Source organism: Carcharhinus amblyrhynchos, chromosome X, assembly GCF_965287045.1.
Source record: "Carcharhinus amblyrhynchos chromosome X, sCarAmb.v2.hapA, whole genome shotgun sequence".
NCBI lineage: Eukaryota > Metazoa > Chordata > Chondrichthyes > Carcharhiniformes > Carcharhinidae > Carcharhinus > Carcharhinus amblyrhynchos.
The window spans coordinates 7,026,266-7,043,949 of NC_137359.1; the positions used below are offsets into that span (position 1 = coordinate 7,026,266).

Consider the following 17,684-nt stretch of genomic DNA (forward strand, 5'->3'; position numbering starts at 1 on the left):
AGGACAGAGTATATGGCTTTAAAATGGAGACTAAGTTACGTCTGTTTGCCCGTCCAATAATTCCTTCACCTGAAGCCCCCCATCCTTGTGCTTGACATACCATTTGCAGTTCCATATTAACACAAATGAAGCATGTAAATATTTTCATTTTTTAAATGTCAGGCATTGGGTGACAATTTAATTTGTATGATTTGAGGCAGACCCAACCTCAAAACAGAAGCTAAACTGAAATTGAGAGGGAAACAGAAAAGGTGAGAGCAGAAAAGCAGAAATGAAATTGTACTTTCCGGTTTCTAAGGAAACCAATAACAAGCTGAACTTGAGAAAATGAAACCTTGATGTAAGATATAAAAGGACACAGATCGGTCCAAGCTGCGCAGTAGCAGTTGTTGAATCCATTGGAGCAGCAGAGGCAAGCTGAAGAAGACTCAAGAAGGCTAGATCCAGATGCTGAGAATAAGCAAAGGAAATAAGTTGCAGCAGCTGCTTCTGTTACTGGACGGCTAACATCCTGGATTGTCTCCCAATTCTGTGGTAACTAGGGCCCAAACTCATAAAGCAGGACAGGATGAAGTGGAATCCATTAAGAAGGAGGATGATTCAGAGTTTGTGCCTGGATAGGATTTTTTGAGGGGATTTGAATGAGGATAAAGATTTTGAAAATAACAAGCTGAATTATTTATCTGAACTTGCTGATTGAAGTCCAACAGGCAGACCCTGGTTTGTGGGCATTACTTCAGATGGTGTCCTCTGAGGAAGAATCAAGAAGCATCTCTTCATGTTATTAGTTAAAAGTGAGACCTCCTCAGAGACTAGGACATTAGGACTGGATAGTAGTCTTATCAAATGATTGCCCCTCCTGGTTACTGCAGGGAAATAGAATTGCCCATAAGATTTCAACAGCAGGTTACTGAGGAATAAGGAAAATTCAGGCTAAAGTATTATTGCATGGAGATGTGGTTGAATTCTGCAAGGCTTGTCACACATCGCAACTGGTTGGGAAGCCCCAATTTTAATTGAAACCAGCTCCATTGATCCCACTGCTCGCTTTTGATGAGCACAGTAAGAAGTCTCACAACACCAGGTTAAAGTCCAACTGGTTTATTTGGCAGCACAAGCCACAAGCTTTGGAGCACTGCCCCTTCATCAGGTGAGTGGGAGTTGGGTTCACAAACAGGGCACATGTAGACACAAATTTAATTTACAAGATAATGGTTATATAAGGGCTCATAATCCAACCATTATCTTGTAAATTGAATTTGTGTCCAACCATTATCTTGCAAATTGAGTTTGTGTCTTTAATCAATGTAAGTGGTCCCTTTACTTCATGTGATGGTGCATGATCAAGCAACAAACAGAACCTCCTACTGATTACCACATACCGTCCCCCCTCAGCTGGTGAATCAGTACTCCCACATGTTGAACACCACTTGGAGGAAGCACTGAGGGTGGAAAGGGCACAGAATGTACTCCTCTGGAGAACTTCAACGTCCATCACCAAGAGTGGCTCGGTGATGTTACCACTGACCGAGCTGGCTGGATCCTAAAGGACATCGCTGCGAAACTGGGACTGCGGCAGGTGGTGAGGAACCAACAAGAGGGAAAAGCATACCTAACCTCATCCTCACCAAGCTGCCTGCCGCAGAGCCATCTGTCAGTGACAGGATGGGTAAGAGTGACCACAGCACAGTCCTTGTGGAGACAGAGTCCCATCTTCACATTGAGAATACCCTCCATCGTGTTGTGTGGCACTACCACCGTGCTAAATGGGATAGACTTCAAACAGATCAAACTACTCAAGACTGGGCATCCATGAGGTGCTGTGGGCCATCAGCAGAATTGTACTCAACCATAATCTGTAACCTCACGTTCCGGCATATCCCCCACTCGACCATTACCACCAAGCCAGGGGATCAATCCCTGCTTCAATGGAGAGTGCAGGAGGGCATGTCAGGAGCAGCACCAGGCACACCTCAAAATGAGGTTTCAACCTGGTGAAGCTACAACACAGGACTACCTGTGTGCCAAACAGCGTAAGCAGCAAGTGACAGAGCTCAGCGATCCCACAATCTATGGTTCAGATTTAAACTCTGTAGTCCTGCCACGTCCAGCAATGAATGGTAGTGGATAATTAAACAACTCACTGGAGGAGGCGGCTCCACAAATATCCCCACCCTCAGTGATGGAGGAGCCCAGCTCATCAGTGCAAAAGATAAGGCTGAAGTATTCACAGCAATCTTCAGCCAGAAGTGCCAAGTGGATGATCCATCTCAGCCTCCTCCAGTGCTCCCCAGCATCTCAGATATCAGTCTCCAGCCAATTTGATTCACTCCACGTGATATACAGAAACAGCTGAGAACACTGGATACTACAAAGGCAATGAGCCCTGATAACATTCCAGCAATAGTACTGAAGATTGTACTCCAGAACTTGTCACTCCCCTAGCCAAGCTCTTCCAGTACAGTTACAACACTGGCATCGACCCAGCAATGTGGAAAATTGCCCAGGTATGTCCTGTACACAAAAAGCAGGATAAATCCAACCCAGTTACCACCCAATCAGTCTACTCTCGATCATCAGTAAAGTGATGGAAGGGGTCATCGACAGAGCTATCAAACAGCACCTGCTCAGCAATAACCTGCTCAGTGATGCCCAGTTTGGGTTTCACCAGGGTCACTCAGCTCCTGACCTCATTACAGCTTCAAACATGGACAAAAGAGCTGAATTCCAGAGGTGAGATGAGAGTGACTGCCCTTAACAGCAAGGCCGCATTCGACTGAGTGTGGCATCAAGGAGCCCGAGCAAAACTGGAGTCAGTGGGAATCAGGGGGAAACTCTCTGCTGGTTGGAGTCACACCCGGCACAAAGAAAGATGGTTGTGGTGATTGGAAGTCAATCATCTCAGCTCCAGAACATCACTGCAGGAGATCCTCAGGGTCAGTGTCCGAGGCCCAACCATCTTCAGCTGCTTCATCAATGACCATCCCTCCATCATAAGATCAGAAGTGGGGATGTTCACTGATGATTGCACAATGTTCAGCACCATTCACGACTCCTCAGATACTGAAACAGTCCATGTCCAAATGCAGCAAGAACTGGACAATATCCAGGCTTGACAAGTGGCAAGTGAGGAAGTGGCACTTGTGCAAGTGACGAGTGAGCAGGAAGGATGGCGCCGGAGAGAAAGTTTTAGAAATCTGCGGTGTCGGCCACAAAAACCAGAACAGAGATGGTCGTGTTAAATATCAAGCGGGTGAGAAATGTCTGAATGCGGAAGAGTAATGGAGCTGGTGGGTGTGTGCCGAGGTTTTGGGTAATCCTTGATGGAATTGGAAGCAGACGGATACCGACTGCCATCTTTGTAGGGGAGCAATGTGTAGAAAAGCGCATGCGTAGCGCCATCTTTATATGTAGCGATGCAGCAGCACGTGTGTGGTGCTCCCTGTCAGCAGAAGGACTGACTAATGGATTTTTGAAACACTTTTACAAAGGGATGATTTACACACAGCAAACTCAAATCAAGAGAATTATTTGTCACTTCTGAATGGGATTAGTAGTTAGACAGGATGTTTGTTTTATCTAATATGGGGAGCCATGAACACACAATCATCTTATTGTTGTGTCCTCTATCTGAAGACAGGTCTGACCCACAATGTCAGGATCCCTGCCATGGGTAGGGCAAAGACACAGAACCCAAATCCACCCCAGCCAGAATGGGGATGGAACCATACAAGTGCCAGGCAATGACCATCTCCAATAAGAGAGAATCTAATCATTGCCCGTTTGACATTCATAGAAACTAGAAGCAGGAGGAGGCCATTCGGCCCTTCAAGCCTGTTCCGTCATTCATCTTCATCATGGCTGATCATCAAATGCAATATCCTGATCCCCCCTCCCCCCCATATCCCTCGATCCCTTTAGCCCCAAGAGCGATATCTAATTTCTTCTTGAAATCACACAACGTTTTGGCCTCAACTACTTTCTGTGGGAGTGAATTCCACACATTCCCCACCCTCTGGGTGAAGAAATTTCTCCTCACCTCAGTCCTAAAAGGTTTACCCCTTATCCTCAAACTATAACCCCCTAGTTCTGGACTCCCCCCACCATCGGGAACATTCTTTCTGAATCTACCCTGTCTAACCCTGTTAGAATTTTATAAGTTTCTATGAGATCCCCTCTCACTCTTCTAAACTCCAGTGAATATAATCCTAACCGACTTAGTCTCTCCTCATATGACAGACCTGCCATCCCAGGAATCAGCCTGGTAAACCTTCGCTGTGCTCCCTCTATAGCAAGGATATCCTTCCTCAGATAAGGAGAACAAAACTGCACGCAATACTCCAGGTGTGGCCTCACCAACACCCTGTACAATTGCATCAAAACATCCCTATTCCTGCATTCAAATCCTCTCGCTATGAAGGCTGACATACCATTTGCTGCCTTTACTGCCTGTTGTACCTGCATGCTTACTTCCAGTGACTGATGCACAAGGGCTCCAAGATCTTACTGAGTATCCACCTCTCTCAATTTACACCCATTGAAGTAATAATCTGTCTTCCTATTATTGTTACTAAAGTGGATAACCTCACATTTATCCATAGTATACTGCATCTGCCATACAGATGCCCACACATCAGCCTGTCCAAATCATGCCAAAGCATCTCTGCATCCTCCTCATAACTCACTCTCCAACCCAACTTCGTATCATCTGCAAATTTGGAGATAATACATTCAGTTCCCTCTTCTAACTCATGAATATATAATGTGAACAGTTGGAGTCTGAGCACAGATCCGTGCGGAACCCCACTAGTCACTAACTGCCAATCAGAAAAGACTCATTTATACCAACTCTTTGCTTCCTATCTGCTAACCAGCTTTCTATCCATCTCAAAACATTACCTGCAATCTCACGTGCTTTAACTTTATACAATAGTCTATTATGTGAGACCTTGTTGAAAGCCTTCTGAAAGTCTAAATAAACCACATCCACTGGTTCTCCTCAATCAACTCTACTGGTTACATCCTCAAAAAACTCCAATAGAGGCTTCAAGCGTGATTTCCATCTCGTAAATCCATACTGACTTTGTCTACACGACTGCCTGCCAAATGCCGAGTTATGAAATCCTTGATAATAAATTCCAGCAACTTCCCCAGTATTGACTTTAGGCTCACTGGTCTATAGTTCCCTGTTTTCTCTCTACCCCTCATTGAACAGCTTCACCTTCAATCCTATCAATTTCCCCAAAACCATTTCTCTACTAATGCTGATTTCCTTCAACTCCAAACTAAATTCTTAACTAAAAGCCAGGACTCAAACCTGGGTCCCCGACGCTGTGAGGCAGCAATGCTAACCACTGTGCCACCATGCCATTAGGTTTTCAATGGCATTACTATCGGTAAACCCCCCTATCAACATCCTGGAGGTTACCATTGACCAGAAACTGAACTGGCCTAGCCATATAAATACTACAAGAGCACATCAGAGGCTGGGATTCCTGTGGCGAGTAATTGACTCCCCAAGGCCTGTCCACTATCTACAAGGCACAAGTCAGGAGTGTGATGGAATACTCTCCATTTGCCTGGATGGGTGCAGCTCCAACAACACTCCAGAAGCTCAACACCATCCAGGACAAAGCAGCCCCACTTAATTGCTACCCCTTCCACAAACATTCACTCCCTCCACCATTGATGGAGAGTGACAGCTGTGTGGACCATCTACAAGATGCACTGCAAGAACTCATCAAGACTTCTTAGGCAGCAACTTCCAAACCCACTACCATCGAGAAGGACAAGGGTAGCAGATACCTGGGAACACCCCCACCTGGAGATTCCCCTCCAAACCCACTTGCCATCCTGACTTGGAAATATATTGCCATTCCTTCACTGTTGCTGGACTAAAATCCTGGAACTCCTTTCCCAGCAGTGCTGTGGGTGTCAAGCAAAAGTTACTGGTCCCTAACAAGATCATAACATGGTTTCGTCATTTCTTTTCCCACAACAGTCCAGACCAATATTGCCCGCTGTGTATCCGAGATGCGCCATGACCCTGACATTAGTCATCTTTCCACCCATTAAAGGACACATTACAAGTAATGTGAAGTTTTGTTTTGCTCCATTTATGTTAGCAAAGTCTACTATTTTATAACCTGTGTTCTTTAATCAACATTATGGCCCCAATTTTGCCATTTAAACGGACGTGAAAACATGGTAAAGATGGGTGTGAGGCCATTAACGTGATCTGTGCCTTCATCTGCACGGATGCCCACTTTACCAAGCCCAGAAAATGGCCGCGATCCAAATCACGCCCAAAACAGGCGCAGCAGCGACTTAAATTCACTTGCATGCATTGAAATTGAATTAATCGGCTGCCCACCCAACTTTACCGGCATTTCCCCCTTTACCACCGCACTCGCCTGTCCAGATTTGGCGCAAAACAGACCTGCTCAGCAAAGGTCTGTTTCGGGCGCTCCAGCTTCTGAACAGTAAGTTCAGAGCTTCCAGTGGCTCTCTATCAGTGGTGGATGGTGGGGTGGGGGGGTGCAGATCATTCTGTGACGAGGGATGGTGGGGGGAAGCCAGATCATTCTCTTCGGGGGGGGGGGGCGGGGGGGGCGGTGGTGGAGTGTAGGGGAGAAGAGAGGCCTGAGCATTTTCTGGGATTTGGGGGGGTCGCTCTCTGGTGGGGGAGGGAGGAGGGAAACCAGATCGTTGTCTGATTCGTGGAGTGGGGGGTGGGAGGCAGAGGGAGGCCAGATTGTTGTCTAGTGAAGGGGGGGTGAACAAGGAGGGCAAATCATTCTCTGGGAGGGGGGAAGCCCAATCATTCTCTGGTGGGAGGCAGGCAGGGGGGACTGTTGCCACTCTGCGGGTGATTGGTGGGGGGAAGGGGGCAGGGGGTTGCGATTGGTCTGGGTAGCAGGGAGGGGGGTTGGATAAGGGGGACAGTTATGTTGTGGGGTGGGATGATGTCTGTAGGGGCATTGCTCCTGCTTTTCACTCCTGGACGCTTTATCCGCTTTTTGCTTCTCGGGAGTGACGTGACAGGGACGCGATTTTCAAATATTTTTTCTCACTGCTTATGCACAGTTCAGAGCTTAATAAGCCCTGCCCACGGCGCAATTTAGACCGCAATTTTTTTTCAGGCTGAGTGCGTACAGAGGCGCCTAAAAGCAGATTTCCAGGTTGGATCTGAATTGTGCCCAGATTCAGCACTTAGAATCAAAATGGTAAAATCAAGCCCTACAAGTCATAAATCCAATAAAATTAAGGCTCTCACCAGCTTGACCTGTTTCATCACGGCATCATAAATAGAAAAGCTGGCTTCTTTGGTTCCGCAGATGGTGTATTGGGTTATAAATTGAGGCAAGTCACTTCTCCACAGGAAAAGCGAGCATGGCAGGTGAGCCTTCCATGCCAACTCTGTTGTATCTCTGAGTGCTCACTTGCCAAGTATTGGCAGAGACCTAGATGAGGTCACGCTTATGCCCCACCCCCCCACCCCGGCCAGTGAATGGCCCATTAAGAAGGGGGAGGAGATCATTGGCTAGTCATCCTTTCAGCTTCAAGTTGAATTGTTTTAGTTTAATTTTAGGAACAGGAATAAATCAGTTAGCCACTTGAATCTGTTCTGCCATTCAATGCAATCATGATTGATCTGTGACCTAACTCCCAAGTATCCACTTTTGCCCCATATCCCTTAATACGTGATATGCTCCATATGATTTTGCTAGCAAATCTCTGACAGCATTTTCACAATGAGTTTGGATTGTCAGTTCAGTAGGCTGGATATGTGGATGGTATTTTTAAATGTTTAATTTTTTACATTAATTCAAACTAAAATAACTGTCTCTCAACCATCTAAGTTACATTTCCACCAATCTACAGGCCCAGGTCTTTGTTTCACACACTTTTTTCCCCTTTGGGAAAGTATTAGGAAGGATTAACAAGCTGATTATTAATCTGTTTATACCACGTTATGAACACTCCTGTGCCAACAAGCCCTAGAGTGGAACTTGAACCTCAATTCACATTACAAAGCCTGACTAGATCTTGACAGTTTTCCTATTTTGGCATAAATATGAGGATAGGATGCTTCACTGCAGGAGTAATTCTGCTGACAAATTAGGGATCTTTTATAGTAAAATAAACTTTATATAATAACACAGTTTAAATATAACTTTAACAAATGAAGCAGCTTAACTATTAACAGTTGAACAATATTTCAAAATGAAAGGAAGCAACTTTCATTTCTAACTTATCAGGGTTTTAGTTTCAAATAAGCAACATTTCTTTTACAGACTTCAAAGCCACTTTAAGTACAGTTAGCAGCTATAAATATGCTTGCTATAATGAATATAGACTGTCTTGAAGCTGTCGGACAGATTTTGTGGAGAGAGAGCAGCTTGTAGAAAACCTCTGTCTTCAAAAAACCCCAGTCAGCACTGAAAAGCTGTTTTTATCTTCTACAGACCTAGCTCCTCCCATTAACCACATCACCACAGGACCCTGCAAACCTAACCCCGCCCCCCCCCCTCCAATTCTTTAATCAAAATTCCCAGGGGAAATCTCCATCTATAAACAGAAATCCATTACCTCTGTGCTAAATGATCACCATAGGGCTGAAATTAGTAATTATTCTGCTCTCCCAGCACCTGAGATTAATGTTTTCCAGACACACTGACTGCTGCATCTTTAAACAATCCCATAAACATTCAAAAAACAATACATATATATTAGCACAACACTGTCTGAGCCACAAGACTTCAAAGTCTCTGTGTATAGGCTGGTTGATAAATCAATTTTCAGCAATAAATTTAGTTTAAAATCTCATGAGGCTGAATGGCAGGAATTTGACTATTCAACTCCTCTTTCAAGTCAACTGTTGCTCAATTCTTCTCATGAGTAATGGGGGCTGTGATGGCTGTGGAAATTATTTTTGGTGGTTACCAAGAAAAATCCCTTCCACGTTGGTCGGGTCTCTGATGCATCAATGTTGTGACCCTGTCAGTATAAGTAGGCCGGGCTCTGTCATGATAGACAAAACAAGTCAGTGAACGGATTTATTTGGAGAAAACTGTTTTTGAAAGTTCTTTCCCTTTGATGCTTCAAATGAAATCACCATTTTCCTTTTCGCAATTTCTTTGGCTAGGAACGTTCTTGTCAGTGACGTAGTCTATTGCACGTCCTTCTCAGCCAGCTGTGTGGTTTATTCAGTGAAGCATTTCTTGGGAACTGACAGCTCATGAGTCATGCTATAATTAAGACAACTGGAAGGTCATTTTACAGCTTTTATCTGGGTCTTTTAATAACTGGCTCTATCGTGAAATAATATACCTCCAATTAGTTAAAGGTCTTTGCTGTCTTCATTGAGATTTTATTAGCTTTATCTCCTACTTCAGTATATGACCTATTTTGTTTTGCTTGGTTGGCACTATGTTGGCAAATTAAATCACCAATTCAGACCACAATATTGCCACCTCCACTTTCATAGATCAGACATTATTTGCTTTACTAGCTACTGCAACTCTTGTACAGTGATTCCATTTGAAATAGTAGATCCTTACACTTTACTGTTGAGCAGTCAAATCAAGGAGAAAATGATCCCAGTCATTTTCTGACTGGGATCTGCAAATGTTTCACAGCAGAAATCATACATGGAAACTGCAAGACTAATGCCCTTTAAGGAAGGAAATCTGTTGTTTGTATCTGGTCTGGCCTACATGTGATTTCAGAGCCACAGCAATGTGGTTGACTCTCAGCTGCCCTCCAAGGGCAACTAGGGATGGGCAATAAAAGCTGGCCAGCCAGAAGCCCCCACGTCCTAAGAGCTAGGAGCAGGAGTAGGCCATTTGGCCCCTTGAGCTGCTCTGCCATACAATAAGATCATGGTTTATCTTTTTGTAGACTCAGCTCCACTTACCTGCCTGCTCACCCTTTGTTCCTTTACTGTTCAAAAATCTATCTTTGCCTTAAAAACATTCAATGAGGTAGCCTCAACTGCTTCACTGGACAGGGAATTCCACAGATTCACAACCCTTTGTGTGAAAAAGTTCCCCCTCAACTCAGTCCTAAATCTGCTCCTCCTTATTTTGAGGCTAGGCCCCCAGTTCTAATTTCACCCGCCAGTGCAAACAATCTTCCTGTTCCTATCTTATAGAAACATATAAAATTATGAAGGGAATAGATAAGATGCCCCCTCATTCTTTTAAATTCCAATGAGTATAGCCCCAATCTACTCAGTCTCTCCTCTTAAGCCAACCCTCTCAACTCCGGAATTAACCTAGTGAATCTCCACAAATGAACAAAAAAGAGCTAATACCAAAGGGGAGATGTGTAGTGGTATGGGGAAATGGTTTGCAGGAGATGGGTTCCTTTGACTGCAATGCCAGTATACTGCAGGTTGCTGTCCATATGTCATTTCAATGTACCCACTCCACAAAACAAAATTGGTATATAAGATTAATTGGTCTCCATAGGAAGCTTTGTGCAATAGTGGCACCTCTGGACTGGAACTCCTGGTTCAAGTTTAAAGCCAGGACTTGTTGGTCTTTGAGGAAGTGTTCAACACAGTTCAACTGGCTGATAATCAATTTGGGAATCCAGGGATAAAAACAGTGTGGGTGTGATGCTACGGTAAAAAGATTTTTTTATTCATTCGTGGGACATGGGCGTCACTGGCCAGCATTTATTGCCCATCCCTAGTTGCCCGAGGGCAGTTGAGAGTCAACCATATTGCTGTGGCTCTGGAGCCACATGTAGGCCAGACGAGGTAAGCGACAGCAGATTTCCTTCTCTAAAGGAACCAGATGGGTTTTTCCAACAATCGACAATGGGTCATCAGTAGATTCTTAATTCCAGACTTTTTCTATTGAATTCAAATTCCACCATTTGGTGGGATTCGAACCCGGGTCCCCAGAACATTAACTGAGTTTCTGGATTAATAGTCTAGCAATAATACCACTTGACCATCGCCTCCCCATGGAGTTGTTCTCCCATGAGATGAAAGGGCATGGATTATTGAACCAAGGCACACAGATGTAATTTAGTCTCGTTTTAAAGTTGGTCACTCTCTTTATTTTTGAAGTGTTTTCATTTGATATTTAAAGTTAAAATAGCAAGAAGCAATTTATAGAAGAGTTCCTTCGATATCTCTTGATATTGTATTAACTTCATGCAAAATAAATGAATCTTGGACAATTGTCAAGTAAACCTGTTTATTTTGCATTGTGCTGACAGTTGATGTTTATTTTCCTAGGTCAATGCCCAATTAAAGAGTCCTCTTAACTCTCCAACTCAGTCGCCAACGCCGTCTCCAGTGACAAATGTGACAAATGTCTGTCCTGGTCTCGCACCACTGCCACTTATTGCCCAGTTCTCCAGATCCGTGGGTCCAGCACAAGGTGAATACCTCTTCAAATGCTATTTCAGGAATGTTTTGAACCAGCATATATTTAGTGCTCATAACGCACAGAATGTACAAGGTGGCCTCACTTTCCAGAGGTAGCAGAGATTTGTAGGAATGACACCCACTTAAAGTTGCTGCAGCTTGTTATAGTCAGCTGCAGATTAAATGTTAGTGATATTAATTGTGCACTCTGCTATTTTAGTGTAGCCCTCAGCAAAAACTGCATGTGGCATCACAACCAACTAGCCAGGTGATGCCACTATGCAACATCCCTCAAAATGGCAGCAAAGCACGACTGCTTGCAAGGTTGTATACTTCCTTCTCTTTCCCTTCACCTCCCCATGCCGCAAGTTGCTTATTGGCCTTCATTTTTCTGTTTCCATTTTTTTAAGACCAACTGGGCAATTGTGACAACACCGGCATGATTATGTGTTAATAAGATGCACCACTTCCAACTCTTCTCCACTCTGAACAACGTGCATGTGCCTGAAAGTCCATCAGTCTCTTCTCTGATACCAAATGCCTGAATTGATCTAATGAGCCTTGTGAAAATCTATATCATTTACACCCTACTGCATTCCTTCATGCCTATCCAAAAGCATTCAAATTTGTCAAATGTGACTTGCCTTTAATAATCCTTGGTGATTGTCCTTGATTATACTGATTCAAGTATTGCCTTGCATTAATAGAACTAGTTTTGTGTTGTTGAGAAAAAAGACATGTTGTCGAAGTTTCTTGTCTTGCACTCATTAGGACAGTTCGTAAGAATACCAAATTGTAAAGGGAGTAGCGGGGAGTTGATTCTGCATGAGAAGAGCGTGCTGGTCGGCAAGTGGACTCTGATTGCTGAAGGCATTGCCCGGTATGGGGGAACCAGGGCAATGCCTTGACCAATCAAACTCAATCTGCCTAGTTTGAATTTAAACAAAGCTTGACAATTAACTGTCAGTTACCAGTCAACTGTTGCGAGGTAGTTCCTCACCCAATCAGCATCCATTTGCCAATCAATCAGCACTCTCCTGCAGTATCAGTTGTTGTTCCTTTCACTATTCTGTATTCTTACAAATTGTTCTGATGAGTGCAAGACAAAAAGCTACAACATCACATGTCTTTTTTTTCAGCAGTACTCAAGTTGTGCACCACCACATGACTATCTGTAGAACTAGTTGACTTTTCCCCAGTTAAAGGATTGTGTTCTCTATTACTCGCGTTGCATTTCCCTATGTTAAATTGAATCAATTTTTTGTAGGCAGTGTTACCACTAAGCTGCACAGCAGCCCAGATAATGCCGCATAGGTCTTGCTCTCTGATAAATATCTTGCATGTGTGGCCATGCAAAAAAGCTGAAAGGGACCATGCAATGAAATAAACTGACTGCAGCCAACAACTAAATTTTCACAGAACCTTGGCTTGTAGGTCAGATTAGATATTTCTTCAATGTTTACATCCTTAACTATTTCATTTCAGCTAATTGGCAAGCATCAGTGTGGATTTGCAAAAGAGAAGTTATGCCAGAGAAGTTGAATTTTTTTTTATTGGTAAAGTCATTATAGATAGAGATAAGAGTGAGAATATAGATGTGATTTACTTGGATTTTAATAAAACCTTTGAGGTGTTCAAAACCAATGTTCCTTGTAATTATTCTTTTGTTTTTGGTTTATTACTTTACCCACATGGTCATTTTGATAGCTTCAACTTGTGCATGGCCTGAATGGGGACTCTCAGGTTATTGTGCAGCTTAAAGGGAGCATTGCTCAAAGCGAATAGGTGTGGTATTGGCAGCCACATGCTGAAGTGAATGAAATGGTGGTGCAGCAATGGTCAGCATGAATGGCATTCGTTCTGTTTCCTGCTCTGAGTTCTTAGTCTCTCTTTGCCATCCAAGAACAGATGCAAGCAGAGTGAGAATTCCTACAATAAGGATGGAAAATCTTGAGAGCAGGTCAACCTAGAGATGCTAACTCACCTCACAGTGGCTAGGTCAAAGAATGCTTGGGAGTACCCTTGTTTAGAAGTGGGTACAATACACTGAAAGAAAAACAAATGGGTAACATTACTCTAATAAAGACAGAAAGTGCTAGAAAAACCCAGCAGGTTGAGCAGCACCTGTGGAGAGAGAAACAGAGTGAACATTTGGAATCCAATACAACTTCTTTGGAAGTGGAGGGAGGTAGAAATGTTGAAAAGGGGGGAGGGTCAGATAGAACAAAACGGAAGATTGGGGATGGGTTGCAGAGCATGGAAGAATGTCACGGAACAAAAGCCAAAAGGAATGGTTTTGGTAAAAAAAACTAGCCCAGAGCAGGGGTTAATGGCAGAATAAAGGCCAACTCTGAATGAAAGGAAGAACAAGATTTAGACTGCTACTTGGCAAAAACAACTCATATCAAAATTGAATGAATACTTTGATGTTATTGAACTCAGTGTTGAGTCTGGAAGGCTATAAAGTGCCTGATTGGAAAATGAGGTGCTGTTTCCCCAGTTGGTGTTGGGTTCACTGGAACTGTAGCAGACCAAGAACATGAGAGTAAGATGGTAAATTAAATGGGTGGCACGATGGCACAGTGGGTTAGCACTGCTGCCTCACAGCACCAGGGACCCGGGTTCGATTCGCGGCTTGGGTCACTGTCTGTGCAGAGTCTGCACGTTCTCCCCATGTTTGTGTGGGTTTCCTCCGGGTGCTCCGGTTTCCTCTTACAGTCCAAAAGATGTGTAGGTTAGGTGGATTGACCGTGGTAAATTGCCCCTTAGTGTCCAAAGACATTCAGGTGAGGTAGATTGGCCATGCTAAATTGCCCTTACTGTCCAAAGATGTGTAGGTTAGGTGGATTGGCCATGCTAAATTGCCCTTACTGTCCAAAGATGTGTAGGTTAGGTGGATTGGCCATGCTAAATTGCCCCTTAGTGTCCAAAGATGTGCAGGTTAGGTGGATTGGCCATGGTAAATTGTCCCTTAGTGTCCAAAGATGTGTAGGTTAGATGGATTGGCCATGCTAAATTGTCCCTTAGTGTCCAAAGATGTGTAGGTTAGGTGGATTGGCAATTTTTGGGGTGAAGGGATAGAGTGGGGGGAGGATGGACCTGGGTAAATTATCTTCCGGAGAGCTGGTGCAAACTTGATGGGCTGAATGGCCTGATTTTGCACAGTAGGGATTCTATATGGTTCTGGGAGGGAGGGGAAGTGGTGAAGACAGAAGCATGGCAAATGGGTGTTCCAATCCCAGTTTGTGTTCTAACTGGACATAGGATATGGGGGTCAGGCCTGGGTGGGATTGTGGTCGGTGCAGACTCGATGGGTTGAATGGCCTCTTACTGTACTGTAGGGTTTCTATGATTCTATGATTTCTATGGACAGGAGGATCCCAGAATGGAACCCTGGCTCAAAGGATTATTTTTATTTTTGGTTTGTTCAAACATGGAGGAAATAGGGCTATAAGACCACTAATTAGTTTCTAATAACAAAAGAAAACATTTACTCAACATTTTTAAAAATGGATACAATATTCCTCTAGTTTAACACTTCCACCCATGTTTAATGTTACTACAGGTGACAAAATATATTTGAAGCTACAATCGTCTCGTCAGCATCCAAAATCAATATTTGCAGATTTCTCCTCAGAATTTCCCCCCGAGGATTGTGATATGAGAGAGTCTAAAATCTTTTCTCGTTGCAATAGTTTCAGTTAGTGATGCATATTCCAAAATCAGGCTCGTGTTTCCAAAGACTCGATTGACCGGAGCTTCTGCTCCACCATTAGCAGTGAGTCCGTGCCAGGATTCCGAACCAACCCTTCCACACTCTTAATGAGATCACACCATTAACCAGAATTCAGTCACTAATTTACAGTGTTTTCACAAACAGTAATAAAACAATGACTGGAGATACTTTTAGAAAGCCTTTTTCTAGTAGTTCTCACCAATCGATCTGTCCCAACTTCTCATGGTTCTTCTCAAGTCTGTTCTTCCATAATGTCTGATCACTGAGTTTCAGATGTTCTGAAATCCATTTGTTACAGCCCTCTGGATCTCTGGAGCTTCTATTATTTCCCTTCTAGTTTTTTCTGTGGAACTCTAGCCCTGACTAGGTCACTCCATGATAAGGTTCCACCAACAAACAGACCCGAGAGACGCACCTATCTCTCTTTCAGTCTCTAACTCAACTAACTAATTTCTGCTGCAGATTTCTGGACAAAGGGAACTATTGGCTCCTGTTGCTAAGCAATTATCGGGAGTCTGCATTCCGAAGCTCTAAAACACAGAGTCTCAGCTGGATATTGTAATGAAACTGATAAATGTTTTCTCAGCTTGAAACCTGATCACAGCTTCCTTGCTAGCACAGAAACATTGGCTAGAATTTTACCAGCCCATCCCGCCACGGGAATCAGAGCAGGCGAGGGGTGGGCAATGGCAAGGTCCACTGACCTCAGGTGGGATTTTAAGTTTTGGGGCAAGCGAGGCCATAAAATCACGCCCACTAAATTAAACCTACCATATTCTATGCATTATTTCTGATGTTTACCCCTAAAAATATAAATCCCCTTAAAACTAACTGTTTTCCTGACAGTGGGTCGGACATGGTTGAGAACCCTGTCAACCACAGTGAGAAGCGGGTGAGGGGGTGCGGGCGGTTCCTCGGTTAAGGAACAAGGGAGCCATGTCAGAAATGCTGTTGTGGAAAATATCATCGTCAGAACAAACGCGATGGAGAGAGGCTGAGAGAATAGGATGGTTGTCCTTGCAGGAAGCAGGATGTGAGGAAGTGTAGTCAGGATAACTGTGGGAGTCGGGTGGGTGGACTTGGAATACATTTCAGGTGTTTGCTCAACTACTTTCACTGTATTTCTTATGTTGCCACTTGATTCAGTTCTTGTTCACTTGCTGATTATTTGTGATGCTGTGATTTGAAGGTGAGCAGTGAATCAGCTGAGAGCCGCGAGTTGTATAGAAAGCTTAAACAGACTCTGGCTTTGTATGTTTCTCTCCATCCAGAGACTGTATCCCACTTGCTATGCCTTGGGCACAGTTGCAAACTGAAGTTGCTGAGTGTGTTTGCAAAATCAATGTCTATTTTTCTTTATCAGGTGACACTCGTTATTCTTTACTTGGCCAACCTTTGCAGTACAACCTTCCAGTGTGCCCACCTCCAGTAATCCATGGACAATGCCAGTATTCAACTCATCAGGTAATGGAATGAAAATGCAGGAGGGGAGCGAGCTGTCTTCTTCAGTATCTTAGACCAGTGTTAGTTTAATTCTGCGCAGTCCACACAACCAAAGCTACATAACCTAACAAATTTTGGAAAGTCTCCTGCTCGACACTCACACAAAGATATCAACTTGACATTGCAACTAGTGCCACAAATGACAATCTGCTCAACGATCTGGGGTGTGTGCCAGTTTGTTTTAACTTGGCTAAATTATGTTTTCTAAACTTCTTTGTGGCACATCTTGTTAAATCCACAAAGGAGGAAACCATTGTATCAGTTATACTGAGCTACCCTGGTGTGGCAAACCCCCTCAAAGATTCCAGTCGCACCCAGATTAGCATCTACACATTTTTCCTGTGCACTGAATAGCACTAAATATTGTCTGCGCTAGTTGGTACCTTGTTAGTATTTGATTTATTATTATCACTTGTATTGGGATACAGTGGAAAGTATTGTTTCTTGCACACTATACAGACAAAACATACCATTCTTGGGGGAGAGGGAAAGGAGAGCGTGTACCAACTCTCAACCTGAATCACCAACAATCTGTCATGATTCCCTCCCCTCCCGCCACGACGCTGACACTATAGTTAAGAAAGCCCACCAACGTCTCTACTTTCTCAGAAGACTAAGGAAATTTGGCATCAGCTACGACTCTCACCAACTTCTACAGATGCACCATAGAAAGCATTCTTTCTGGTTGTATCACAGCTTGGTCTGGGCTCCTGCTCTGCCAAGACTGCAAGAAACTACAAAAGGTCGTGAATGTAGCCCAATCTATCACTCAAACCAGCCTCCCATCCATTGACTCTGTCTACACTTCCCTCTGCCTCAGCAAAGCAGCCAGCATAATTAAGGGCTCCACGCACTCCAGACCTCCTCTCTTCCACCTTCTTCCGCTGGGAAAAAGGTACAAAAGTCTGAGGTCACGATCCAACTGACGCAAAAACAGCTTCTTCCCTGCTGCTGTTAGACTTTTGAATGGACCTACCTTGCATGAAGTTGATCTTTCTCTACACCCTAGCTATGACTGTAACACTATGACCAGCGACCGGAGGAGCAACAGGGGATGTG

The 17,684-nt window shown here is 43.9% G+C and overlaps 1 protein-coding gene across 10 annotated transcripts in view; it reads left to right on the top strand.

The window, feature by feature from the left end:
* Nucleotides 1–17,684, top strand: part of r3hdm2 (R3H domain containing 2) — a 304,603-nt gene that overhangs the window by 282,634 nt on the left and 4,285 nt on the right. For all 10 annotated transcript variants that reach the window (XM_080218004.1, XM_080218002.1, XM_080218006.1 and 7 more), the window contains 2 exons: nt 11,255–11,399; nt 16,486–16,586. In XM_080218004.1, the coding sequence (XP_080074130.1) occupies nt 11,255–11,399; nt 16,486–16,586 (246 nt within the window). The remainder of the gene's footprint in view (nt 1–11,254; nt 11,400–16,485; nt 16,587–17,684) is intronic.